General features: G+C 41.7%; 1 protein-coding gene across 9 annotated transcripts in view; it reads right to left on the bottom strand.

Annotated features, from left to right (window-relative positions):
* The window catches only part of Wac (WW domain containing adaptor with coiled-coil), a 65,677-nt gene extending 45,236 nt beyond the window's left edge, over window positions 1–20,441 (bottom strand). For 3 of the 9 annotated variants that reach the window (XM_036187184.1, XM_036187185.1, XM_036187189.1), the window contains exons 1-3: window positions 19,402–19,781; window positions 19,003–19,039; window positions 17,306–17,519 (exon numbers count right to left, since the gene is read on the bottom strand). In XM_036187184.1, coding sequence (XP_036043077.1) covers window positions 17,306–17,519; window positions 19,003–19,039; window positions 19,402–19,442 — 292 coding nt within the window. In that variant the 5' untranslated portion in view covers window positions 19,443–19,781. Of the gene's footprint in view, window positions 1–17,305; window positions 17,520–19,002; window positions 19,040–19,141; window positions 19,222–19,401; window positions 19,782–20,000 lie in introns of those variants that run through there. The other 6 variants (XM_036187186.1, XM_036187190.1, XM_036187187.1 and 3 more) reach the window with 5 other exon arrangements.
* Window positions 20,442–25,679: the final 5,238 nt, after the last annotated feature.

The following is a 25,679-nucleotide window of genomic DNA, read 5'->3' as shown; positions in this document are numbered from 1 at the left end:
CAGAGGTCCTGAGTTCAATTCCCAGCAGCCACATGGTGGCTCACAAACATCTGTAATGAGATCTGGCACCCTCTTCTGTATACATAATAAATAATCTAAAAAAACAAACAAACAAAAGATGCAGGGCTACTGATAGCCTAAATCTTATAGAAAATGTGAAATGTGCTTCACTTTAGTGTCACAAGAAAGGGCTTTCTTAACAGGACACTGGTAGTACAGATGTTAAAACCAACAATGGAGAAACATAAAGAAAGGATACCATCACTTGAATGAAAAGGCAGGTTCCAAAGTGGGAGGAGCCAACAACTCTACCTGCTATACCACTCCTGTGCATATTCCCAAAGGAACTACAAAGAGAGTTGTTAATTTGTATTCACTGCTGTAAGTCTCTGTGTGTTTACTTGGGTCTGAGCGGCTGCAAGAGCTGGGTGGACACAGGAATACATCAGCTACAGTAACCTAGTCTGAGAAAGTCAAACAATGCATGTTCTCACTGACCTGCAGAGGTTAGCTAGCCTTGTGTGTTTAAGCTGAAGTACCAGAAGGCAGGAAACTAGTGAGGAATCATGGGGGTAGAGGGAAATGAAATAAAGGGGCACAGAGTAGTATGAAATGGGAAAGACACTAAAGACATTTGAAAAAACCTTATGGAAAAAAAAAACTATAGATGCTTCTTAAAGTATTTACATGACCAGAGATATTTTACATATACATGTATTTACATACACAATGGATTATTCACCCAGAAAAGAAAAATATTTTTTCTAAGTGGTACTAGAAATTATCATTCTGAGGGAGGTAATCCAGAACCAGAGAGACAGACATTGCATGTTGTTCACTCTCACTTGGTGTTTAATTGGAGACATTGCCTTCCCCCAAATTACAGCCTATCAAGTAAAAAAAAGCCAGTGCCAGGTATAGGTTACCTTCTGAGTTGTTGGGTCAGTGGGACCCACAAAAAATACCCCTCTTTGCTCCCCAAACATCAATGCTAAGACCCCCTATTGATGAAGACATCACATACTTGAGTCACAGAACATGGAGAAACCAAGCTAGGACTAACATGGAATCTTTATACCTACTGGCTAGCTTTCACTGTACACTGTAGGAGGAAAAAGTCAATACTTATTTAACAAGTACGGCCCTGTATACTACAATATTGACTAAGTGGGCATAATAATATGTCCACTGGTGCAATAGTGGCCCAAATATTATGGAAATAACCAACCGCTTTCTGAATGGATTAAAGACAGGACAGAACTCATACTTGACAGGGTTAACTTGGCACCCGCAACCATAACAAGGGGGGGGGTATCAAAAACAATGGCTGGCTAAGTCATAGGCACCTGGAAGAACCTATTACTGTTTTACTAAATACACACAGTATTAAACTGCTACTTTATGTTATCTTTATAGATAAGTACACTTCTCAACCCTCATCACAAACCCACAACTGCAGATGATAAAGAGATTGAATTAGTCACCTCTAAATGGTTTATCTTAATTACAAACTACTGCCACCAAGGCTCTGGGATCAACTTGAAAGAGGCGGTAGAGGGGGGCAGAAACACTTTTAAAGCTAGAGGGAGCCGGGCGGTGGTGGTGCATGCCTTTAATCCCAGCACTCGGGAGGCAGAGCCAGGTGGATTTGTGAGTTCAAGGCCAGCCTGGGCTACCAAGTGAGTTCCAGGAAAGGTGAAAAGCTACACAGAGAAACCGTGTCGAGAAACCAAAAAAGAAAAAAAAGAAAGAAAAAAAAAAGAGGGAGTAGCTGTCTATAGTGAAACAGCACCATTATACACATGAACCCTCAGTGGCTGGGAATGCATACACTAGACCTGCACAAGATGAAGCCAGGCAAAATCCCAAAATGAATGAGGAAAAGCTCACGAGGTCCTATCCCTATCTCAGAAACTTTTGGCAAATGATGGAATCAGGAGAAAAAGAGAAGTTTCTTTAGAGACAGATAGGCTCTGAAAAAGTATACTTGCTCCCTACATTAGATGGCCTACCCCATACACATACGTGTCAGCACTACAGTGAGTCAGAAGCAGTACATGAAGTTGAGAGGAAAAATAAACAGAAAGGTGGTGGTGGCGCACACCTTTAATCCCAGTACTCGGGAGGCAGAGCCAGGAGGATCTCTGTGAGTTCAAGGCCAGCCTGGTCTACAAAGCGAGTTCCAGGAAAAAGGCACAAAGCTACACAGAGAAACCCTGTCTCGAAAACCAAAAAAAAAAAAAAAAAAAAAGCACAGAAGGGGAGAAAACAGGGGTGGAGATTTGATCAAGGTACATTATATTCATGTACAAAACTCTCAAATACTAAAGAGAGAAGTAATATATGGCTAACAAACCAAAACTTAAGGATCAATTACCCTGAATTTCTCCACACGATATTGGTCAATTATGAGGTTAGTAAGAGAAAAGCAACTGCAACATGACATACCACCCCAGCACCTCTAAAAATGACTGCTCCTCAAACCCAGAAGACAGATTTTTTTAAGGCCACACAGGAAGATACTGGAAAGGTGACAGTGTGCTAATTTTTCAGAAGCAAACATTATTATTATTTTTTTGTTTTTTTGTTTTTTCAAGACAGGGTTTCTCTGTGTAGCTTTGCACCTTTCCTGGATCTCGCTCTGTAGACCAGGCTGGCCTCGGTGGAATTCACAAAGATCCACCTGGCTATGCCTCCCGAATGCTGGGATTAAAGGCGTGCACCACCAGTGCCCAACTAGAAGCAAGCATTATTACATTAAGACTCAAAAGAGGAGTGAAGAACCACAAACACAATGATGGTCTGGAGGATGACATCAATTCTCAAATAACTATTCCTTCAAAAACAGTAAGAAAATAATCAATTCAGAGACTGTAACATTCACTCAAATATAACCTAACTTCGTTATCACTAAAAACAGGTCTAACTAGTGAAAAGAATGAACTCAATGAAAATACTGTGAAACAGAAAGCAACTTGCTTTACCATGGTGTAAACTCAAATGTGACTCGACATCGACTTATCTGGCAAGTGGCTTTGAACAATCACTCAAATCAGTCTCCAAGGCTTTTAAACACTGAGCCACTACCAAACGAGGATAGCTTTTATACTTTCAATGGGTTTACTTCCAAAAGTCAATTTATTGTAAAAATATGAAAGTTTGCCCACATAGTACTGGCATTCTCATTTCCTATTCAAGAGGACTTTCAGTTAACATTCAGTCACTTCAGAAATAAAATCCCAACACAATAAATCACTAGTTTAAATTAGAATAGTGGTTCTCAAGAATGAAGATTATAGAGCAAAATGTGTCAACGTTTTTAGGGATAGACAAAATACAGCAACAATCTCTGACTACCAGAAGCCTAAAGTGGAAAATTTAAATCACATATGTAAAGTACTATATATAATAGGGCCAGGGATGTAGCTCACCTCAATGGTGGAGTTTCTGCCTAGCATACATAAAGCCATACAGTCATGTTACCAGCAACGTATGTAACAGCTGTGGTAATGTGCATACCTGTAAGCCCAGCACTGAAGGCACAGGAGGATCAGAATTTCAAGGAATCACAGTGAGGTTAAGGTCAACCTGCACTACCTGAGAGCCCATCTCAAAATACTAAAACAATCAAACAAAAAACAACTATAATGTAAAATAGAGCCAAGGTCAAAATAGGTTTTCTACATGGGGACAAAACACTAATGATCTGAAAGAATGGTACTGCAGTTAAGAGCACTGGCTTCCTTTCTAGGGGATCTAGGCTTGATTCCCAGCACCCACATAGCAGCTTACAACCTGTTGGGGGAATTCATTCCTTCCAGCCAGTGGCTTTGAGGTAGCAAGCCCAAGAGCCTTGCCTGCTTACATGACCACTTAAGACCAGAGAAATAGGGGGGCCGTGCTCTCTACTGGGTAGATGGTTCGTTCCCATCACCTCTCGGCAGAACAGAGGACAACAACTGGATAAGCATCGATGGCAGTGTCTACTTTGTTCTGTATAGGTGACTATATTATCCTCATTTTATACCTTAATAAATTCTTGAGGGCTGGAGAGATGGCTCAGTGGTTAAGAGCACTGGCTGCTCTTCCAGAGGTCCTGAGTTCAATTCCCAGCAACCACATGGTGGCTCACAAACACTTGTAATGAGATCTGGTGCCCTCTCCTGGCCTGCAGGGACACATGCAGACAGAATACAGTATACATAAGTAAATAAATCTTAAAAAATAAATAAATAAAAATAAATTCTTGAGATCCTTTAACAAACTCTAGTAGGTTCACTAACAAGTGGCGCCCAACATGGAGCATGAACCCAGGACCCTGAGATTAAGAGTCTCATACTCTATGGACTGAGCTAGCTCTGCTAGAGATAGCTCAATGGTTAGGAGCATTGGCTGCTCTTTCAAAGGACATAGGTTCAATTCCCAGCACCAATATGGCAACTGACAACCAGCTGTACCTCCAATTCCAGGAGTTATGACACCCTCACACATTCAAATGTGCACATAAAATAAAAAGAAACCAATGAAGATTGCATCAAACCCTTACTTTATTAAAAACAAAACAAAAATCTAGGGACCACTGTTGTCACAATTCTCTTCCTCCCCATACTTAATTTTTGACTCTTTAGAACCTTTCTTTAGATATATTACTATCTTAAAATTTAAATTTTCTGCCAGGTGGTAGTGGCACACACCTGTAATCCCAGCACTCTGGATGCAGAGGCAGGTGGATCTCTGTGAGTTCGAGGCCAGCCTGGTCTACAATGCGAGTTCCAGGACAGCCTCCAAAGCTACAGAGAAACCTTGTCTCGGGAAAAAGAAAAAAAAAAAATTTAAATTTTTCATTATGATATTAATAATGTTTAAGTCTTCCACAATGAACAATAATTTTCCTAAGAGCGATCTCTGAAGTCACCTCTCCAGCCAGAACTTCAGATAAGCTTTTCCCATTACTCTCAGACTGGCTAAAAATGTTACAGTCCTCCTAAGACTTAACCATAGTTTTCGTTTTTTACAGGATCCCACAGAGATACCATTGTTCCCTAAACAGCAAGAAGCAACTCTAAGGAAACAACAGACCCCTCTCCCAACAGGTTTTTCCCCCCTTAGGATTATGCATAAATTGTCAACTGTTAGGTGTTGGAACAACAAACACTCAGAAATCTCATTTGGAAAAAAGGACAGATAGGATAGAATAAAGTAGATTATTCTATCTATTTGTAAATCAAAAAGCAACTATCACGTTTTAGATAATTTGCATTGGCATGGATCCTTGCATATTGATACAAATGTAAAATTATTTTCTATTCTTAAGATAATTTGTATATTGATACAAGTTCAAAACTATTATGTCATATTGTACATGTTCCTACTTCTGTTTATTTTTGTACATTGATATAAATGTAAAGTTATTTTTGTCATACTGTATGTTCTACTTCTGTTTAGAATATTTTGTATGCTGATACAAATTAAGGACATTTTTGCCATACTGCACTGTACATTTCTACCTCTGATTATGATTTTTGTATGCTGTCACAACCTCAAGGTCATTGTCCTTAAGCTGTACATCTGTTTAGAGATTGTTTTATAATGTGAAGCTTTAGTCTTTAAGCTATATAGGTTTATAAGTATTACAGGTTAATAGTCACCCATGTTTGTCAAACTTATAGTCATGTTAGTCAGACTTTCTAGATATGCAGATGTATTTCAGATGGATAGGTAATCTTCAAACACTTCAAAGACCTAGAAAATATGGCATTTACTTTAATAACTTAGAATTCTGTTTACGTGAGACACAATTGCTCCTGGCAGCATCAATCTACTCCCACAAGGACAATAGGCATATGGAATTTGTATTCTGGGCAAAACTGGCTTGTTGGTCAAAGAACTGCCTTTACCTCGACTGCTGACAGTAAGCATGCTGTCCAGCTTGGACAGCGGGACACAAGGAAAAGAGACTACTAAACCTTGCCAAGCCAGGGTAAGACATCTTCCAAATTTTCCTGCTTCTGAAAATCAGTCAGATATTCTAGGCCTGTAGCCAAAAGTGGATGCCTATCGCTACAGAAAAATTTTGGGTGACTGTCCAGGTAGCCAGCTATCTGTCTGTCATCTCTCACATTGTCAGAAGCTGCTTGCATGGACTTCCTGCTCACTCAGATACTATTTTCCTTCTCAGGTCTTTGATGGGGTTGAAGACTAGATAGTTAAGGGGACAGTCCTCTCCTATCTTAGCTAAGAGCATATCAAGTACAAGATTCAGATTCTTTTCTTTGGAGTAATCTCTCTAATTTGCCAATTATCTATGGTCTGGACATTTAGTATGTGTTTCTTGCTTGATTTTTTTTGTTGGTTGTAGTTCCATTTTTGTTTATACTGTATGTTCTACTTCTGTTTAGAATATTTTGTATACTGATGCAAATTAAGGATTATTTGCCATATTGCACTATACATTTCTAACTCAGATTAAGGTATTTCCATTCAGCCAATGGCTTTGAGGTTTGCCTGCCTACAAAACCAACTAAGAGCAGAGGAATAGGGGTGTGCTCTCACTCAGGAGGAAGATACAAGACAGCTGGTTCCCATCGCCCCTGGGCAGAATAGAGGACAACGATAGCTGGATAAGCAAGGTCAGCATCTATTTTGTTCTGTATCACTGACTGTACTATCCCCATTTTATATCTTAATCAATTCTTGAGATCCTTTAACAGACTCTCATTGGTTCACATAACAACCGCCATCTTTAAATCCAGTTGCACAGAATCCGACATCCTCTTCTGGCTTCCTCTTCTGTAACATCAGTTATGCAAGTGGTACACAGACATACACACAAGCAAAGGAGAAGGGGGGTCAGATGGAGCCTACTATCTTTTAGTAAGAGGTTAGCCAAGAAAAAAGTGAGGCTAGAGTACCAACACAGCAGTTTGGTTATCAACACAGAGAGACAACAGTATAAAGACAAATAAGGGTGAGAAGGAACGTTTGGAAAGGGCAAAAGCAGTGGGAGTGAGATCATGGCCTGACAGAACTGCTGAGGACCCTCTTGGATTCTGGCTATGATCAATCTCTTGCTGACCTCATTCTTAACCCAAGCCCCCTAACATTCATAGAGCAAACACCAACCTGACCCTAAAAGCCAAGCTGGCTAAGCAGGTCTAGTGCTGTGCCAAAGTAAGGCACTCAGAGTCCTCACAAGGACAGGAACAAAACCTGTTCTAAGTGGCCTAAAGGAACATAGCCTGGGATTTCAGGAGAAACCACTCTACTCCTTAATTTGTATTTGTCTAGCCCTTCCTAGCACATTGTTACTGCTGTAGAAAGTAATCACAGCTTCACTTAACATAAACACAAATAATGTCTAGAGACTTACATAGAACTTTAAAAAAAAAAAAAAAACTATATCCTGCATTTAAGTAATATGAGCTAAAGAATCCTAACTTCTAACTGAAAAGCAGGAAATATCCAATCCCAATGATTAAGAACTACACGTGACAGCAGCTGTCACACTGTGGCAACACACCATCATTAATTTAGACGTGCATTGGGGAGAAAATAACTGGTCGATCAGTGGTGTTTTACTAGGTACACCCCTGGAATCCCAGGTACTGGAAGGCAGCAGGATTGCCCCAAGTGTGAGACCAGCCTGGTCTACACACATGAATTCCAGGAAAACTACCCAGCAAAACTGGCCCAAAATGTATCTATTAATTCATTAATTTAAAATTTAAAAACAAGGAAAAAGTAATTTAGCCAAACCATTTTTTTAGGCTTGATGGCACAACCCTTCCTTACATGCTGTCTCACTGCTATCCACAAAAAAAGCTCAAATCTTTACTCAAAATAGAATACACATATCAGAATATGCCTTAAAAGTGAGAAATGAAATCTAACTGCATAATTATCACTGTGAAGAAAACCACAAGTCAAGTAAAAATTAATACAAAAGATTATTAAGCAAAGGGCTTGATCTATTTGCTGAAATCATACCAAAGAAAAACTATTTTCAAACACCAAACAAATATTTGTAAGGAAAGGAACAGCTCAGTGGTAGAGCAACTGCCTAGCTTGAGGCCTTGCCTGGGTATCAGTTCCAACACAAAAATTATCTAGAATAATAGGGAATCTATGATATGCAAGGAATCATAATTCCAAAAGCTTAACAAAAAGAAAACTAAATAATAATGATGATTTAGAACTAGTTCTTATAGACATGGGCCAAAAAGGACAAGTAAAACTAGTTCATGTGGACAAGAGCCAAATAGCAAACTGAAATCACAAAGGTCTGAATTGAAAAACAAGGTAATTCTTGAACTCTGAACCAAAACCTATACAAAAGGAACAAAGAAGCAACATTTTAAATTTTATATGTTCCATTAATAGACAGAAAAGTGGCTTCTGTGGCGCAGGTAGATGAAGACAAGGCCACCCTAGCCTACTAAAGACCAGGCCTCAAAAAGTAAGTGTGGCCCAAATTTCTTAGTCTACACCATTACTCTACTTTTTCAAAGCACAACCAATATTGGTATTTAGTGGTCATTTAAGAAAAGATCTCAGCCAGGTGTGGTGACACACACATTTAATTCCAGGGCACTGGAATCAGAGGCAAGCAAGTTCTAGGCCAGCCAAGGATACATATTGAGACTTGTCTCAAAAAATTTAAGCGTGGGTAGGCACAGTGGTATAAGCCTTTATTCCCAGCCAGGATCTGTAAATTCAAGGCCAGCTTGGTCTAAATGCAATTTTGAGGACAGCCAGGGCTACAAAGAAAGTCTCCAAAATCAAACAAAACGAAAAGATGTCTCTTATCATTATATCCAAATATTAATGTTGTTACTCAACCCTCAAAGGGTCTTTCCTGTTATATATTAATATTCAAAATTATCCTTATAAATCACAAATATTAAATACAAAATGTTTTATTTATCCTCTCTTCATAGTAGGCAAAAATATTCTAAGTCTCATACTTTACAAATATTGCTTTTATTGTTACCAGAATAAACTAGTTAGTTCTGAGGATAACAGGTCAGAACTTTTCAGAACACGCTGTTGTCATACAAATTAAGTGGTGGGACTGGAGAGATGGCTCAGAGGTTAAGAGCAGTGGGTACTTTTCCAAAAGTCCTGAGTTCAATTCTCAGCAACCACATGGTGGCTCACAACCATCTGTAGTTAGATCTGATGCCCTCTTCTGGCCTGCCTGCATATACGCAGGTAGAATACTTGCATACATAATAAATAAATCTTAAAAAAAAAAAAAAAAAAAAAAGAATTAAGGCGGGCGGTGGTGGTGCATGCCTTTAATCCCAGCACTCCGAAGCAGAGGCAGGCAGATCTCTGTGAGTTCGAGGCCAGCCTGGGCTACAGAGTGAGTCCCAGGAAAGGTGCAAAGCTACACAGAGAAACCTTATCTTGAAAAACCAAAAAAAAAGGTTAAAAATTTCAAAAAATCTAGGCCTATGTTAATTTATCAACAATAAGGATACTTTATCAATTTAAAGTATCCTTTAAATACTGTTTCTGAAAGTGTGTGTGTGTGTGTGTGTGTGTGTGTGTGTGTGTGTGTGTGGTGTGTGATATGTTAGTCCAGGCACATGCTACGCCTTAAGTGTCCTGGACAACTTTCAGGACTTGGTTCTCTCTACCATGGGTTCCCAGGATCAAGTTCATTGTTGGGTTTGTACAACAAAGTGCTTGGATCTGATGAGCCACCTCAATGTCTCACAAATACATGTAAATAAATTTTATAAATAAATAGCTAGCACCTGCGGTTACTATAAATATACTGACTTGTGTGACTGACTTTCAAACATAAGAACTCAAGTTTACTACTGAACCATCCCAAGACAACTTCATGAGTTGTGAGATCTTAATGCTTAAAATAGTTTTATCTACACAACGGTGACTATAATTATCCAAATTCAGTATATCCAGTGGTCTATGCAGTTGCTAAGACAGAGACTTCACTAGTGTAAGACATTAGCCAGATGCCTTTGCCACGGGACATTAAGTTGTCTATTTAAGATACATACAAATTATAATAGTGTCTATTAGTATAGGAAGGTGACAGGGATGTCCTTAAAGTTTAAAAATTATAGAATTTACATTCTAGCAAATAATCATTCTAATGTGAAGATTCCTCGTGATGCCAAGTTGAGAACTGGAAACTCTCCAGAGCTGTAGATTACAAATACCCACATTAAATCAGTTTTATTTAAAATTTCATTTTCTATGCTCTGATTCAGAGTAATTCAGGTGTTATAGAGTAAGCTGTTGCAAGCTCTTCTTGTCAGTAGCCAAATTTGGTTACTATTACTCCATACTTGTTTTTAAACACCCCTATCAACTCCCCAAATTTTGGAATGGCAAAAAAGATGTGAACAAATGCCCTTAGTTCCTGTTATATAGTGCTCCTTTACTGAACTATCCACCTCTTTCCTTTCTACCTCTAGAAGAAGCAGTAAACACCAACTATTCATGAGTGCATGGCATTTAACCCTAGCTCAGAAGCAGACAGGAAAACTGCCATGAATCAGAGGCCAGCCTAGGCTAAAGTATAAGACCCCATCTTAAAAACAAACAAAACGGGCTGGAGAGATGGTTCAGAGGTTAAGAGTATCGACTGTTCTTCCAGAGGTCCTGAGTTCAATTCCCAGCACCCATATGGTGGCTCACAACTATCTGTAATGAGATCTGTTACCCTCTTCTGTGTACATAATAAATAAATCTTAAAAACAACAACAACAATCCATTCAGGATAGTGAGAACAGGACTAAGAATCTGAAGTCACTAAAAAACTCTTAAACCTCAGAGTGGCAAGAGCTGTGCAATACCTTAACTTAATTAGGTTACTCTAGTTCTTGTATGGGAAATAACTACATAGCAAAAAAGAAAAACCAATACTCAGGGTCTCTTACAGAATCACCATAAAAGGTGGCAGTGAACACAAAAAACATCCTAGTCTAGGTACTAGGAAGTACATTCTGAGAGCAGAAATCCAGAAGTCCTTAAAAGAGACTGGGCACATAAACCTGAAATACCAGGCTCTGGAATGATTGGAAATTAGTGTCCCACCACTTGTTCCAGTGTCTCAAAGTCACCTGCTCAGTGTCATCTTCAGTCAAACTGGTACCCCAAAACCACACTGCATGCACAAGCTGGTGGAGCTATGTTTTCAGCAAATATAGCAATCTTAACTTTCCTGGAACTTACAGAGTAGCCCTAGGAATGTTACACCACATTTTTTTATCCAGTTATTTTTTTAAATCCAGCTAAGTAGAAATTAGGTCAATTAAGACTGTCTTACAGTTGACTGGTGCTAGTTGGAGCTCACTGACTCTGGACTGACAGTTCGGGAACCTGCATGGGACCAAATTAGGCCTGCTGAATGTGGGTGACAGTTGTGTGGCTTGATCTGTTTGTGGGGCCCCTGGCAGTAGGGCCAGGACTTATCCCAGGTGCATGAACTAACTTTTTGGAGCCCATTCCCTGTGGTGGGATACCTTGCTCAGCCTTGATACAATGGGGAGGGCGTAGGCTCTCCTTCAACTTGGTATGCCAGACTTTGTTGACTACCATGGGAGGCCTTACCCACTCTGAGGAGTGGATGGGGAAAGAGTGGGAGGGAGGTGAGGAGCGGGAGAAGGGGAGGGAGGGGGAACTGGGGTTTGTAGTGGGTAGCCATCCCAGCCTTGGTCTGGAAGTTCCAACCCCCACTGAGGCTTCAGTAATGGTCATGCCTACAAGGAGGGGCTGAGGGAGGAAGCTGAAGACCCAGGATAGAGAGGAGAGCTCTCTCTTGGTTCTGGGATGCTGTTTGCTGGAGGTAGACCAAGCAGAGTTCTCCAGAGAACACCGCCAGACTGCACCATACATTTGCCAGACCCTACAACCTATCCCTTCATTTGTAAGTTACCCCACAAAATAAACCTCCCTTTTAACTACGTGGAGTGGCCTTAATAGTTTCACCAATAGGAGTTGGTATGTAAAATGAAAAAAAATTTTAATATATTAAAAAAAAAAATAAAAAGACTGTCTTAAACAGTCAAAGTGGACCACCCAAATGTATTATAAAATAGAAATGCAATAAAAATAACTCAACAGCAATTTCACTCAAAAGCAAACCAGAAATGTAAAAATACAGCAAGACAGAAAGCTCTAAGACAAATGACTTGTTATAATTATTAAGATTCACAAGCACACATCATTAGACTATGTGGGAGGCCTGGGTGTTTTCTAAAGTTAAAGGAAAAAGTCCCAAAGTTGAGTCCTTGGGACATTCAGATTGAGGATTGCTGATATGCTCCAGTACTGGAGGCAGGAGGATCAGGAATTCAAGGCAAGCATGAGCCACTATCTCAAAAAGATTTAAAAAAAAAAGGCATTAGGCAGGGGCTGATGAGAAGGTTCAGAGGGTAGAGGGGCTTGCTGCCAAACCTGGCCTAGTTTGATCTCCAGGCACACGATAGGAGAGAACTTCTGACCTCCACATATACCATATATACATACATATGTCGTTTAAAAAAAAGCATCAAGCATGCTGAGGCAGAAGGATCAAGACTGGGTAAGGCTACAACAGTGAAATCCTGTGTCAACAAAAACAAAACAATAAATAAAGACTAGACTAGACTGCTTATCTGCTTATCTTTCAACCTTACTGTTTTGGTTTTTTTTTTTGTTTTGTTTTGTTTTGTTTTTCGAGACAGGGTTTCTCTGTATAGCTTTGCGCCTTTTCCTGGAACTCACTTGGTAGCCCAGGCTGGCCTTGAACTCAGAGAGATCCGCCTGCCTCTGCCTCCCGAGTGCTGGGATTAAAGGCGTGCGGCACCACCGCCTGGCTCAACCTTACTGTTAATCACAAAGTTTTTCCTGTTTTGACTCGCCTAAGATGATTCAGTAAATATAATTCTAAATTATAAAACATGATTTTTAAAGGAAACTTGTTTTCATTAAACCAAAATTACCCATTTATCAAATTATTAAGATTCAAATAGTAGTACATTAAATTCTGTACCAAAAAAACAACTCACTTTGTAAAAAAGAAATAGAAGCCGGGCAGTAGTGGCACACATCTTTAATCCCAGCACTCGGGAGGCAGAGCCAGGTAGATCTCCGTGAGTTCGAGGCCAGCCTGGAATACAGAGCGAGATCTAGGACAGGCACCAAAACTAACAGCAAAACTCTTATCTTGAAAAAAAAAAAAAAAAAAAGAGGGAGAAATAGTTAAGAAGCTTTATACTTAGGTGGGAAAGTGTAGCTTCTTCCTAGAGAAACTTTTGGTATGACCTGTGCTGATATATTGTGTGTATCAAACAGAGCTAGCCTGAAGATCAGAGGACAGAACAAGCCACTAGATAAAACATAGAAGCCAAGCAGTGGTAGCACACACTTTTAATCCTAACACTCGGGAAGCAGAAATCTGTCTGGATCTCTGTGAGTTCCAAGCCACCCTGGACTACATGAGATTGACTGGGTCTAGGAGAGAAAAGAACCAGTGGTGGCACACACCTTTAATCCCAGCAATCAAGATCTGTGCCTTTCTTTGCTTGGGAAGCACACACACCTTTAATCCCAGGAAGTGATAGCTGAACAGAGAAAGATACATAAGGCTGAGGAGACAGGAATTAAGAGGCTTTTTCAGGCTGAGGAGTTGGTAAAAGGTGGTGGCTGTGGCTTGTTCCTTTGTCTCTCTCTGATCTTCAGGCAAGCTTTACTTGATATACAATATATCACCACAATGACTTAAAGATGAAACATCTTCTAAAATAGAAAGCACTAACATAGAACAACTTGGCCTAGAGCTATACATGTGTACTGTACTATAATGCTCACAGTCCTAACTTAGTCATTACAAATTAGTTTGGTAAAAACTAACCACTGAGGCAAGCTGAATGAAGTTAAGAGGATCAAATAATTTATCCCCTATTAAACACTAACAAATAAGTTTTCAGTTTGTCTCACTGAGTTTAGAACGTCTAAGCATAGAGAGGATTTCCAGACTCACCCACCAGTAGTTTTCCATTTGATTTCCTTCCTTGTAGAATTGTGAAAACACAGATACTATTTGTGCTACTTTTCAGTGTCAACATGAGGGTACCGTGTATCTCAGTGGTTCCTATTGTTAATTTAACATGTACCTCTGAGTTCAAGGCCACACTAAATATTATCTATCATTAAAAAAAGACATTAAATTATATCTAGAAAATTTAAATCATCTCTAATGATCAGTACTGAGTAATTCTTCAATATGTTAAGTGTGTTACACAAAAATGTTTGTTCAGTACCTCTTGAGATTTGGGATATCTCTTTAGATTTTACCAGTTAAACATGTATCAGCCAAAAGGCTTTTCAACACTTTGACAAGATTTCAAATATTCTGATGAGGCATGCTCAACACACAGAGTAAATAGTAAAACACATCATATATCTAGAAACTTCAAATCCTCAGAAGCAATAGTGACTCTCCAAAACATGCAGCTTTCATTTCTATTAAAAACAATTTCTGGGTTGAGGATTTAGCTCAGTGGTAGAGCGCTTGCCTAGCAAGTGCAAGGCCCTGGGTTTGATCCTCAGCTCAAAAACAAAAACAAAAACAAACAAAAACAAAAACCACAATTTCCAACTAAGTAACAAAATATGTAAATTTTACTAAATTCACACAAATTCAGGAACCAATACATACTCAATTGAGACCTCACTCACAAATATATATGTATGTGTGTGTGTGTGTGTGTGTATACACACACGTATGTGTATGTATGTATGTATATGTGTATACTTTTTCACACTAATTTGTGGAGGATAGGAAAGAATATCCCAAGACTGAAGTTCTGTGAAGTTTCATGGAATCTCTACAAAGACATAACACTCTAAATTATTTGTATCATTAAATTTCTTGTTTAAATTATTTAATACTCAAGAATCCTCAAGGCTTGCTTTTCTCGTTTTTGAACACAATGAATATAAAACTGTTGCTTTGTCTCTCTGATCTAAAACTGTGGTTCACTCCTCTAATCCTAGAACTCAAGAACCAGAGGCAGCAGGGTAATCAATAGTAAGACCCTGTCCAAAAGAAAAGAGTATACATTACATACATATGTATAATGGACTGCAAAGATAAACTCCGAATACCAGAATGAATTTTATGAGAGGCAGATGGGTCTCTGTGGGTTTGGGGCCAGCCTGGTCTACATATCAAGTTGCAACCTAGCAAGTACTACAGTGAGACACTCTGACCCTCTCAAAGAACCAAAATCTTAAGTGGGGGAAGAAACAAGATTATGCTATGGTAAGTTCCCCCGGTGTAGAGGACTAAGAAAGAACGGAGGTCAGGCTATCTGCTATGCTCCAGAAGATGATGGAGTGATGGAAGGGAATTACAAAGTAAGGTATAATTTAGCAAATGACTAGAGACTAAAATGACTAACAAACTACTTGCAAATGGACTATTAATCAACAAGAATATAAATAAAAAAGAAACAAAAGCCAAGCACTTACTTATGAGTTCATTTATGAAGGTGAATGAAAATCAAGTGAAGAAAGCAAATACAGAAAAGGCAAGCAACTAAACCACTACTAGGCCAGGGTGTCAAGTCAAAACTCAAAACTGTTAAGGAATACTTCCAGGCAAAAGACCCCATCATAGCTTGACTTCTAAAACTATCACACAACTCTTGGCACATGACGTATGTCCAACATTTGTTGAATGTATAAGTAACAGAATTTGGTGAGGATTATTTCAACTCTAAAGTAACTTACTGCCTCAGTATAAGTAGATAAAATCATTTATAGACGTTCTCTTGAGTGTGTAACATTAATTTTTTACTGGATTTTGGAATGGATGCCCAATTGGGTCCAGTTGTTAAAAAAACAACTTGAAAGTCTATCAAACCTAGTAAAACAAACTTTTGTGTCAATTATCAAAAGGGTTCAAAAGAAAGCACACTAAAAGTACACTTCATTCTGCCTCCCAATGGTTAACATGCAAACGAACACTGAAGAGTAACTGGTCAATAGTACCCCTAGGATACATGGATACTACAGAAACTTCACCCAGAAAACTGACAATCATCATGGTGGTACCCAAGATTTTCTAACACTTGCTAACCTGCTACTCTTACAAACATGTAGTTTATCTGTGTAAGCAGAACAAAGCAATAGCTATATTCCACACAATTCCCTTCCTCCCATCCAATTACTCTATCCCAAAGTAATCTTCTGACCATTAATAATTCCTCAACCCAGTAATTATGTAGAGGCCAATGTTTCTCAATACATGATCACAATGAGTGCAGCTGATTCTACACTAAGAGGCAAAAAGTAAACAGTAAAACAGAAGATGCAAAATATTTTCTGAAAGTAATTAAAGGCATTAAGAACTAATCATAAACAAAAAACAAAAAGCTCATGGTATTCTACTGTGGAGCGCCTCCAGTTTTCAATTAATACTGTTCTAAATGATATCTACTTAAGTAATATGAGGTCTTTTTGTGAAAGAAAAATATAGGGCTTTTAATTACCTTAGTGAAATTATTTTATCCCACAATGTAGACTTTAGAAGCAAATGGTTACATTTATAAACTGTGAGCAAAGTCAGTCTGCAAATGTACTTATTCCCAGTACCCACTACAGTTTGAGCAGGTAACAAGAAGGTATCAGCACTGTAAAAAAGAAATAAGGCTAACTTAATCATCCTCAGCGAATAGTTCATTTGAAGTCAGCCTCACTACATGAGGCCCTATCTCAAAAAGCAAAATAAAAATTTTAAAAAAGGATTATCTTTAAAGTTGAGTATTTCAATTAAATATTAACAGGACCCTAGGGGGGATAAACAGGACATAAAATTTTAAATGGTTACAACAAAAACTAATTTCCCGAATCATAAAAAGCATTTTGAATAGTGACTGTAAGTATCTTGATAAACCTCCTCTTTAAACGTATAATTCATAATTACAATAAAAACTTGAACACCTTAGGGAAATAATGTGAAGTACCAATGACTTCAAACTACAATGTCCTTAAGAACTCAAAGTTTCTTAGAAAACTGTCCAGGGACACTGCTAGCATTAGTAAACATTTAGAAAACTATATTTGTAAATGACCTCTTTATCATCAAACACTGGAGTCTATGCTTATGCCAACACCATTTTCCCACAGTGACTGCTGAATTTAAAAAAAAAAAAAAAAAAACGGACCCAAACTTGATAACATCAGCACATAGTAACTTCCTTAAGCTGGACACGCTAAATGCACTGTTGCGTTGACTCTCAAAGTACATATCCATGACAGTTTAGGCCAGAAAGCTACTTACCACCTTCCCTTTCTCTAACTCTTTGAGTATGCACGTTTTTGGCCTTATTGTGACCTGTGCTGTCACCGTATTTGTTTTCAGGACTATCAGATCTCCGCAACATTTTATTTGGTGGTGAAGGATCTGCGGCGTCTCGCATCTTTTCATGTCTGTGATCACCACTACTGGGGTGACTCTTTGACGAATACTTAAGTGCCTGTAAAACATCACCCCCCCAAAAGAAAAGAAAAAGTTGAAACTTTAAATTCAACTACTATTTAAATTACATCTTTGATGTGTTAAACTTCACTTACATCAAAACTCATTTATTTTCATTTTCAATACTTCCTTTACTCACAGAGAAAATCTACATGCTCAAGAGTTACAGTGCAACTCCTGATAACAAATCTAAACACAAAACACAAAAAGGAAGGGAAAAATTCCTATTATTTAATTTTAAAAAACAAGTATCTTGGCATACTTTGAAACTAAAGTCACTTTTTGAAAGCTTAAACTACAATCCATTTATACTCTTCAACTAATGCATCCAGGCACATCTATAAATAAGCATGTTTTTAAGACCATAGTTTAAAAAAGACAACAGTTTTTCCATTTCTTTGATTCAAATAAAACACCAACCCTAATTTACAAGCTCTTTCAGGGATAAAATTCGTAAACTGTAATATTTGCCAAAATAAACTGATACATGAGCAATGCTTCTAAGAAGGCGTAATTCTAAATGCCCTTAAAATAATGGTTTTACTCTGCAGGTGTCTTAAGATGAACACAATGTATCAGTCCTTCAGGAGTAGTCACATGGGGGAGGGGTCAATAATGTTTGACACATGCAAATAGGGAAGAGCCTATACAGTAACCCAAGTATCAGGTTAGAAACTTGCTTGCTCTCTTGCCAGGCTGGTGGCTCCCACGTGTAATCCAGCACTCAAAAGACTAAGACAGAAGTAAAACTGGAAGCCAGCCTGGCCCACAGAACCTTGAGAGAGAGAGACCTTGTTCCTATTCTTTTATCTTTTAAACGTGATTAGAGGCATTAAGTATTTGCTTCTGTTGTCGTCAGTTACTGTCCTGAGGACACCCCAGCAAATCTTTAAAACTCTACATGCAAAATCTTCAGTAACAATAGACACCCAGAGTCATTTCTACTAGCATGGAGTACCCAAGTAACAGAAGGTTTAAATTAACTCGAGCAAAAACAAAACCTTCCCCTTGAAAGGGAATAATTTAAACTAAATAATAAACACACTAGCAAGGGTATAGTTTACAACTGTAACTCACTTAGGTACTTCTTCCTTTCATCTACTTTTAAAACCTTCACATTTATCTTTTGGCTCCCCAATCCAAGTCAGTAAATGTGCCTCTGAAGTCACCTATCACTCACTACACCCCAGCGATTTCTTCTCGCTCAAAACAAACCAGGTCTTCCTGGTTGCGAGTGATTTTGCCTTTGAAAAGAAAAGAAAGAAGAACGAAACAAAAACCCTGAACTTCCTCTAGCCGCCGCTCAAGATAAGTCCCTAGACGTGTTTGGAGAGTGCTAGTGGAACCCAATACCAAATTTTAAGCGGGCCAGTCGTGCTACTTTCGGATTTGTTGCACCCAAGGGCCTGTAGCGACTTCTGAAGCCTACGCTCGAGTAGCAGTCCCTCCCTTCCCCCTCCGACCCCTTCCAATCCCTCTACCCCGGGATCGGCTGGTACCTGGAAAGGCTGCGAGTCCCCTCTCCGGTCGTGACAGCTGAAAAACAGTAAGAAGGGCCGTGGCATGAGACCTCGCGGGAAAAGGAAGAAAGAGGGTCCCCCCGACCGCCCCTCCCCGCCGGCCGCCGACCAAACGTACCGGAGCGGATTCGCGCCGCGGACAATCCCCGGACTCAGAGGCCCAGGCCGGTACCCGGTCCGCAGCCGCAGCCCGCTCGCAGCGCCCGCCAGACCCCCCAGGCTGCCCGCCCGTGCGCCCGACCCGGCCCGCCGCCTCCTCCGCCCGATCCCGATCGGGGTTAACAACAAAAATGGCGGCGCGGCCAGCTCCCGATAAGGACGCCCGCCCGCCCGCCCGCCCTCCGCCGCGGCCCGGCCCGAAACGAAAAGACGATTTACCCATCACTGAGTCTCTGCTGTTTCCTCGCATACATTACCATCAATGCCCGGCTGTGTGTGTGTGTCGGGGAGGGGGAGAGCGGCCGCGAGGCGGGCGGGCGCGCGCGCGGGCGGCGGGCGGGCGGCGGGCAGCCCCGGCACCAGGACTCGGCGCGCCCTCGGCGGCTCGCGGCACCTCCCCGTTACTGGCGCCGGCGCTCCCGGGCCATCTCCCTCCGTCACCACCGCTTAGGGTCGGCCTGGGCAGCGGCGCCAACTACACGGCGGCAGCGCGAGCCGGGGGGAGGGGGCGAGAGGCCGTGTTCGGGTCCCCGCGGAGAGCGAGCGCCTCCAGCACCTTCCCCTCCTCCTGCTCCGCCGCCGCCGCCTGCCCTCCCCCCCCCCCCCGCCGCCGCCGCCGCCGCCGAGTCCTGATCGCCGCCTGCTGCCGCTGCCGCTGCTACCACCGCCACTACTACCACCGCCGCCGCCGCCGCCGCCGCTCCACCAACTACATCCGGGCAACTCGGACGCGGCCGCCTTCGGAAAAGCTCGGCAGTTTCCGCCACACCCCCCTCCTTCCCACCCCGCGCGGCTTGAGAACGCCGCCTTCGGCAAACCTCGGCTTGCTCCCGCCCTCCTCTTCCTCCGAGGCCTGGGCTCGTCGCCCCGCGACCCGTCAAGCCCTTTCCGGTTGCTGCCTTCCTCACTCTCGAATCTGGCCACTCCCGTTCCACCTTAAGGGTAGTCGTGCTCGGGGGCCTGCGAGAGGCGGGCCCCGGGGCCTCCGGGCTGCGCGGGGTGGGAGCCGCCTTCGGGAGGAGAACCGTGGGGCGCGAGGGACGCCATCGCGGACTAAATGCGGAGCGGCGGCAGCTGCGCGTGCGCCCAGAGGCGCAACGGCGGCGGGGGCGGGGTGCCCTCCGCGAGTCGGCCGCGGCCCCCGCCCTCCGGGCTCCGCGTGGGGGTCGGAAAGCCCCTAATTGGGCGGCCCGGCCGGTTGCCGCGGAGCCCTGGAGGGCCGCGGCGGAAGTCGCCCTCGGCGGGCCGCTGCAACCCGGAACCGCGGCCGGGTGCAGTCACTCACCCGGCGCGGGGCGCACGCACGGCGAGGGCGCAGGCCTTGGCGCTGGAGACGTAAGTGGCGGGCCGCGCGGCGGAACGGAGCCTTCCCACCGCCTCTTCTCCTTCCCCTCCTCGTTCTTCCTCTCCCTGGGAGAGAGAGCGTTCCTCGGAGAATGCGGGCAGGAAGAAAGCGTGCGGTGTGCTAAGGGGGGTGGCTGGGAATGAGTGGGGATACACGGGGAGGAAAAATACCAGCGGCAGCCTTTTCTTGGTGGTAGTCGACTGGTTTGTTGTTCGCCGGAACATGGATTTGACAGAAAGGATTGCAGTAAGCAGAAGAGAACAAGATGCACATCAAGAAGGAAAAAAATGTACCCTTCAAGGAAAGAAAAAAAAAAAAGCATCGAGAAGATTGATATTCAACAAGTTACAACGGTGTCAAGTCTAATAAATAAAGTGTAACGTAGGAAGAGACCGTGAACTCACAACTGAAAAAAATGTTTAAAAATGATGATACTGTGGGCTTGTCAGATCCACGGGTCAAATGTTAAGATCATTATTGTGAGAAGCAGTAAAAGCCAGCTTAATGCCCACAGAAGCTGTAAGTAACTAAGAAAAAAGATCGGTGCCTGAAATGAAGATGGAGAAGGGACAAGGGAGGGCTAGAGGGAGAGATCATTTCTAACGTTTTTGGAGCAAAGATGAAACACAAGAAACAATTGAAATGCTCTGAGTGTTCGTAGTCAGTCCCTGCACAGAAATCCTGAAGACTGTCTCCCTGGGTATCCTGGAACTCAGAGATCCGACTACCTCTGCCTCCCGAGAGCCGTGATTAAAGGCGTGCACCACCACCGCCTGCTGATATCCCTAGCCCTTGTTCACCTTTGATGAAGTAACACAGGATGGAACTATGGGAGGAAATGTTCCAGATGTACCACTGATACTCATTATTTTATAATTGTGAATTTAGTTATGCAATAAAATTCACTTGTCGCCCCCACATCTGTATCCACCCAAGGCACATAGATCTGGGCATGTTAATGTGCCTGACAACTGTTCTCTGCTGGGATTGAACAATGCTACCTTGCCTCTCAATGAGTTGATGTCTAGTACTGTAAACAACTGCTTTTGTCTTGGTGATTTTGTCTTCAAACAAACACATAAAATTACTTTATGTATTGGCCAGTTAGTTGATGAACAGAATCAGAAGTTTACAGGACTTAATCTTGTTATTCAAGGGCAGTAAGTGTTCATGGTTACTTTAACAACTGCTACAAATAACAAAGGTCCTGTGTGTTTACTAATAATCAAGTATTATATTCATTTTCTAAAATCTATTGCATATGGCTGGAGATAAATAAGGCTTGGTGGTTAAGAGCACTAGCTGTTCTTCCAGAGGGCCTGAGTTCCTAACACCTATTAAAAAAAAAAAAAAAAAAAGTAAATAATTGGTTGCCTAGCTTAAATGAGTCCTTAGATCCTAAAATGCTTTCAGTCCTTTCCTCCTTAGCTGCCCACTGTACAGTTCTGGCCCATTCACAGTTCTGGCTCATTCACTACAGTATCTACCTTCGACAGAACAGCTGAACTTGGCTGGAAAAGGACAGCCAGCCATGCTAAGGATGCAGTTATTTTCCTGACTGCCGAGGTGCACAGGGGCAAATCCCTAGGGCTGTTAGTGCATGTATCCTGCCTCTTAACCAGCTGTGGTAACATCCTTCTTCTAAACATACCAATACTTCTTCAAAGGCAATTATCTTGCTTCTTACCCCAACAACAGAAATTAGAAAGCAGTAACAATTTCTGCTTACTCCTGAACTACCAGCTTTTCCACATCTGAATACAACACAACACTCCGGTAACTGTAATCTGTCCTGGGGAAAAACGGACTTGTCAGTTACACATAATTGTCTGATTGATACTACCCCCTGAGTTGGATCACTTAAGTCAACTTAAAATGTGCTATACTAACTACCTACCATCTGTGGAAGGGGTAGGGGTTGATTTTCATTCCTCTAAAGCAGTAGTTCTCAACCTTCCTAATGTTGTGACCCTTTAATACTCTTCCTTATAGTGTGGTGACCCCCAACCATAAAATTATTTTCATTGCTACTTCATAACTAATTTTGCCACTGTTATGAATCCTAATGTAAAACCTATGTTTTCCGATGGTCTTAGGCCACCCCTATGAAAGAGTCATTTGACCCCCAAAGGAGTCGAGACTCACAGGTTGAAAAACAATGCTCTAAAGACTTTTATTAACCTTTGGGTTTTTTTTGGTTGGTTGGTTTTGTTGTTGTTCTATCTGAATTCCTTTATTGGACTCTTTCACATTTGTTTTCTATTTCTCTCTTAGACCCTCACCTCTGGTCTCTCTCTCTCTCTCTCTCTCTCTCTCTCCCTCCCTCCCTCTCTCTCTCCCTCCCTCCCTCCCTCCCTCCCTTCCTCCCTCCCCATATATATATCTGAGATAAGGTTTCTCTGTATAACAGCTCTGGCTGTCCTGGAACTCACTTTGTAGACCGGGCTAGCACACACAGAGCTCCGCCTGCCTCTGCCTTCTGAGTGCTGGCATCAAAGGCATGCGCCACCGCCCAGCTTAAATCTAACATTTATGTCTGGTTTTTTTGCCTCTCATTTCACTGTCAGCCACATTTGACACAGCTGATCCCTTCCCAGAGCTTCTAAGATTCTCTTCTCTCTTGCTGCTCTTCCTGCTTGAACCAGCTGTTCCTTACTTTATTTATTCTTCATTTTCTTACTCCTGAAACCTGGAGCGCCCCAGGATTCCAATTGTACTGGTACCTTTCTGTTCACGATCTAGGTGATACCACTGAGAACTAGCTGGATGACTCACATTTAAGTCTGCAGCCCACACTGTTCCTTAAAACACTAGACTCAGATTTACCCTTCAGCGTTACCCAGATGTCTACATCACACAAGTTACTATATCCCAAACCGACCCCCGCCTCTCTGCTCTCTCGCTCTCTCGCTCTCTCTCACATCTCACACAGACACACACAAACACACACACACACACACACACTCCCCCAGAGAATCCAAATCGTCTATAGAATGGCAAGTCCACTCTTCTAGTTAAGGCTAAAACTTTGGAGTCATCTTTGATGCTTTCATACATCAGTTCCATTAACAAATTCTACCAATAGTAACATCCAAATACATTCCACATAGGATTTCTATTTGCAACCTCCATTACCTTACCACTGGACCATGAGAACGTTCTCTTATTTCCTTATTTCTTTTGCATGCCCACAGGATCTAAGTCCTTCCACACAGTAGTCAAAGTGATCCCTTTAAAGATTAATATCATCCTGTAATCCCAGCCAGCACTTAGGTAACATGGCAACTTCTTGAACCAACCTGAGCTTCCTAATGAGACCTTGTCTAAAAAAAAAAAAAAAAAAAAAAAGCAAGAAAAAGAAAAGAAAAGAAAGCTTTGTATCATCCCTAGCCTAACACACACCAGTGGTGTCTATCTCAGAAATTAACACTTCATAATGCACAAATGCTATGTAAACTGTCCCATGTGTGGTGCCTCTGGCTTGTCATCTGATGGGGGTTTTTTTTGTTTGTTTGTTTGTTTTAATATACTTGCTGATTCATTTTCCTTCACACTGTTCCCTTACTTCTTCAATGTATCAAGTACATCTCTGCCTCAGGACGTTTGCACTTGGTGCCCTACCCTTTGGCTCTTATTAGCCGTCTGTGATCTTTGTTTAAATTTCACCTTGTCAGAATGATCTTTTCTGAGAAAATCCTTACATCATTACACTTCTTCACCCTTAAAGCCTGGAGTGCCCCAGAATTCAATTCCTACAACCGAAACTTTGCTATTTTTACACCATTTGCTATACAATGTATATTATTGTTTTACACTAAAATGAAAGCTACCTGTTATATATTTGTTGACTGAAAAGTGATTTTTGGTTTTTCAAGACAGGGTTTCTCTGTGTAGCTTTAGAGCCTCTCCTGGATCTCACCCTGTAGACCAGGCTGGCGTCGTACTCACAGAGATCCACCTGCCTCAGCCTCCCGAGTGCTGGGATTAAAGGCGTGAGCCAACACTGCCCAGCTGAGTGAAAAGTGATTTTTTTTTTTTTTTGAGCTGAGGATCGAACTCAGGGCTTTGCGCTTGCTAGGGAAAAGTGATTTTATTAGAAAAAGAAAGTATCGAAATGTTGGAATTCTCAAGAGGAAGTTTTCTAATTTTTTTGCATTTTTCAAAGAACAAAAGAGAACTGGGTGTGGTGGCACACACTTGTAATCCCAGTATTAGGGAGTTGGAGGTTAAGGTCATCTTAGGATAGATAGCAAGTAGGAAGCCAGCCTGTGCTGCATAATGACCCGCCCCCACCCCCCCCCCCAAAAATTACTAAGCCAGTATTGCCCTTAGAAGTAAGACAGAAGATGGATTATTACTAACTTAGGTAAAAATTGTATTGCAGCAGCTTACACTAGAAAGCACACATCAGTTTTCCTACATGGCACATTTTAAATTGACTGTTTGCATCACTATCAACCTGAGATTAAAAAGTTAAAGGATGAAGCTGGTTGGAGCGGCACACGCTTTTAATCCCAACACTGAGAGGCAGAGGTAGTCTGTGTCTCAAAACAAAGTTCAAGAGTGAACAAAGACCCTGTGACAATTCATCTTGTCCACTTGAGGAGAGTTAGGATCGCTGTGGAAACCCAGCTCTGGGTGCCTCTGTGTCTTCAGAAAAGGAAGCTCTATCCTGGACATGGGGCATACTACCCTATGAGCTGGAGTCCCAGACTGAATAACTGAGGAAGTAGGTAGCAATCAGCGTCTCTCTCTCTCTCTCTCCCTCCCCCCCCTCCCCTGCTTCCTTCCTGCAGGTGCACTGCAGTCAGTGCTAGGGACAGCTGCTGTGGCTTCCCCACCATGATACACTAAATCCCCGATTGTGAACCAAAATAAACCCTTCGTTAAGTTGCTTCTGGCAGGTATTTTTAACAGCAGCGAGAACAGTAACTAGTATGGTCCCTATTTCCAACGGCAGATTAACACGTAACAACCCGCAGAGGGAAAGAACAACAGTGGTTATCATGCAATGCTGTGGGTGGAGGGTGATCCAAAAGTGAAAAGAACCCTTAAAAGACTCCGCTACTTTTAGACAGTCCACAACATAAGGATGTGCCCCTGACAGCTTAAAGATTTAGCTCAGTGGTAGAGTGCTTGCACAAGGCCCTGG

Source organism: Onychomys torridus, chromosome 5 (genome assembly GCF_903995425.1).
Source record: "Onychomys torridus chromosome 5, mOncTor1.1, whole genome shotgun sequence".
NCBI lineage: Eukaryota > Metazoa > Chordata > Mammalia > Rodentia > Cricetidae > Onychomys > Onychomys torridus.
Note: the sequence above shows the minus strand (reverse complement) of the source record. Positions and strands in the feature narration are given on the sequence as shown.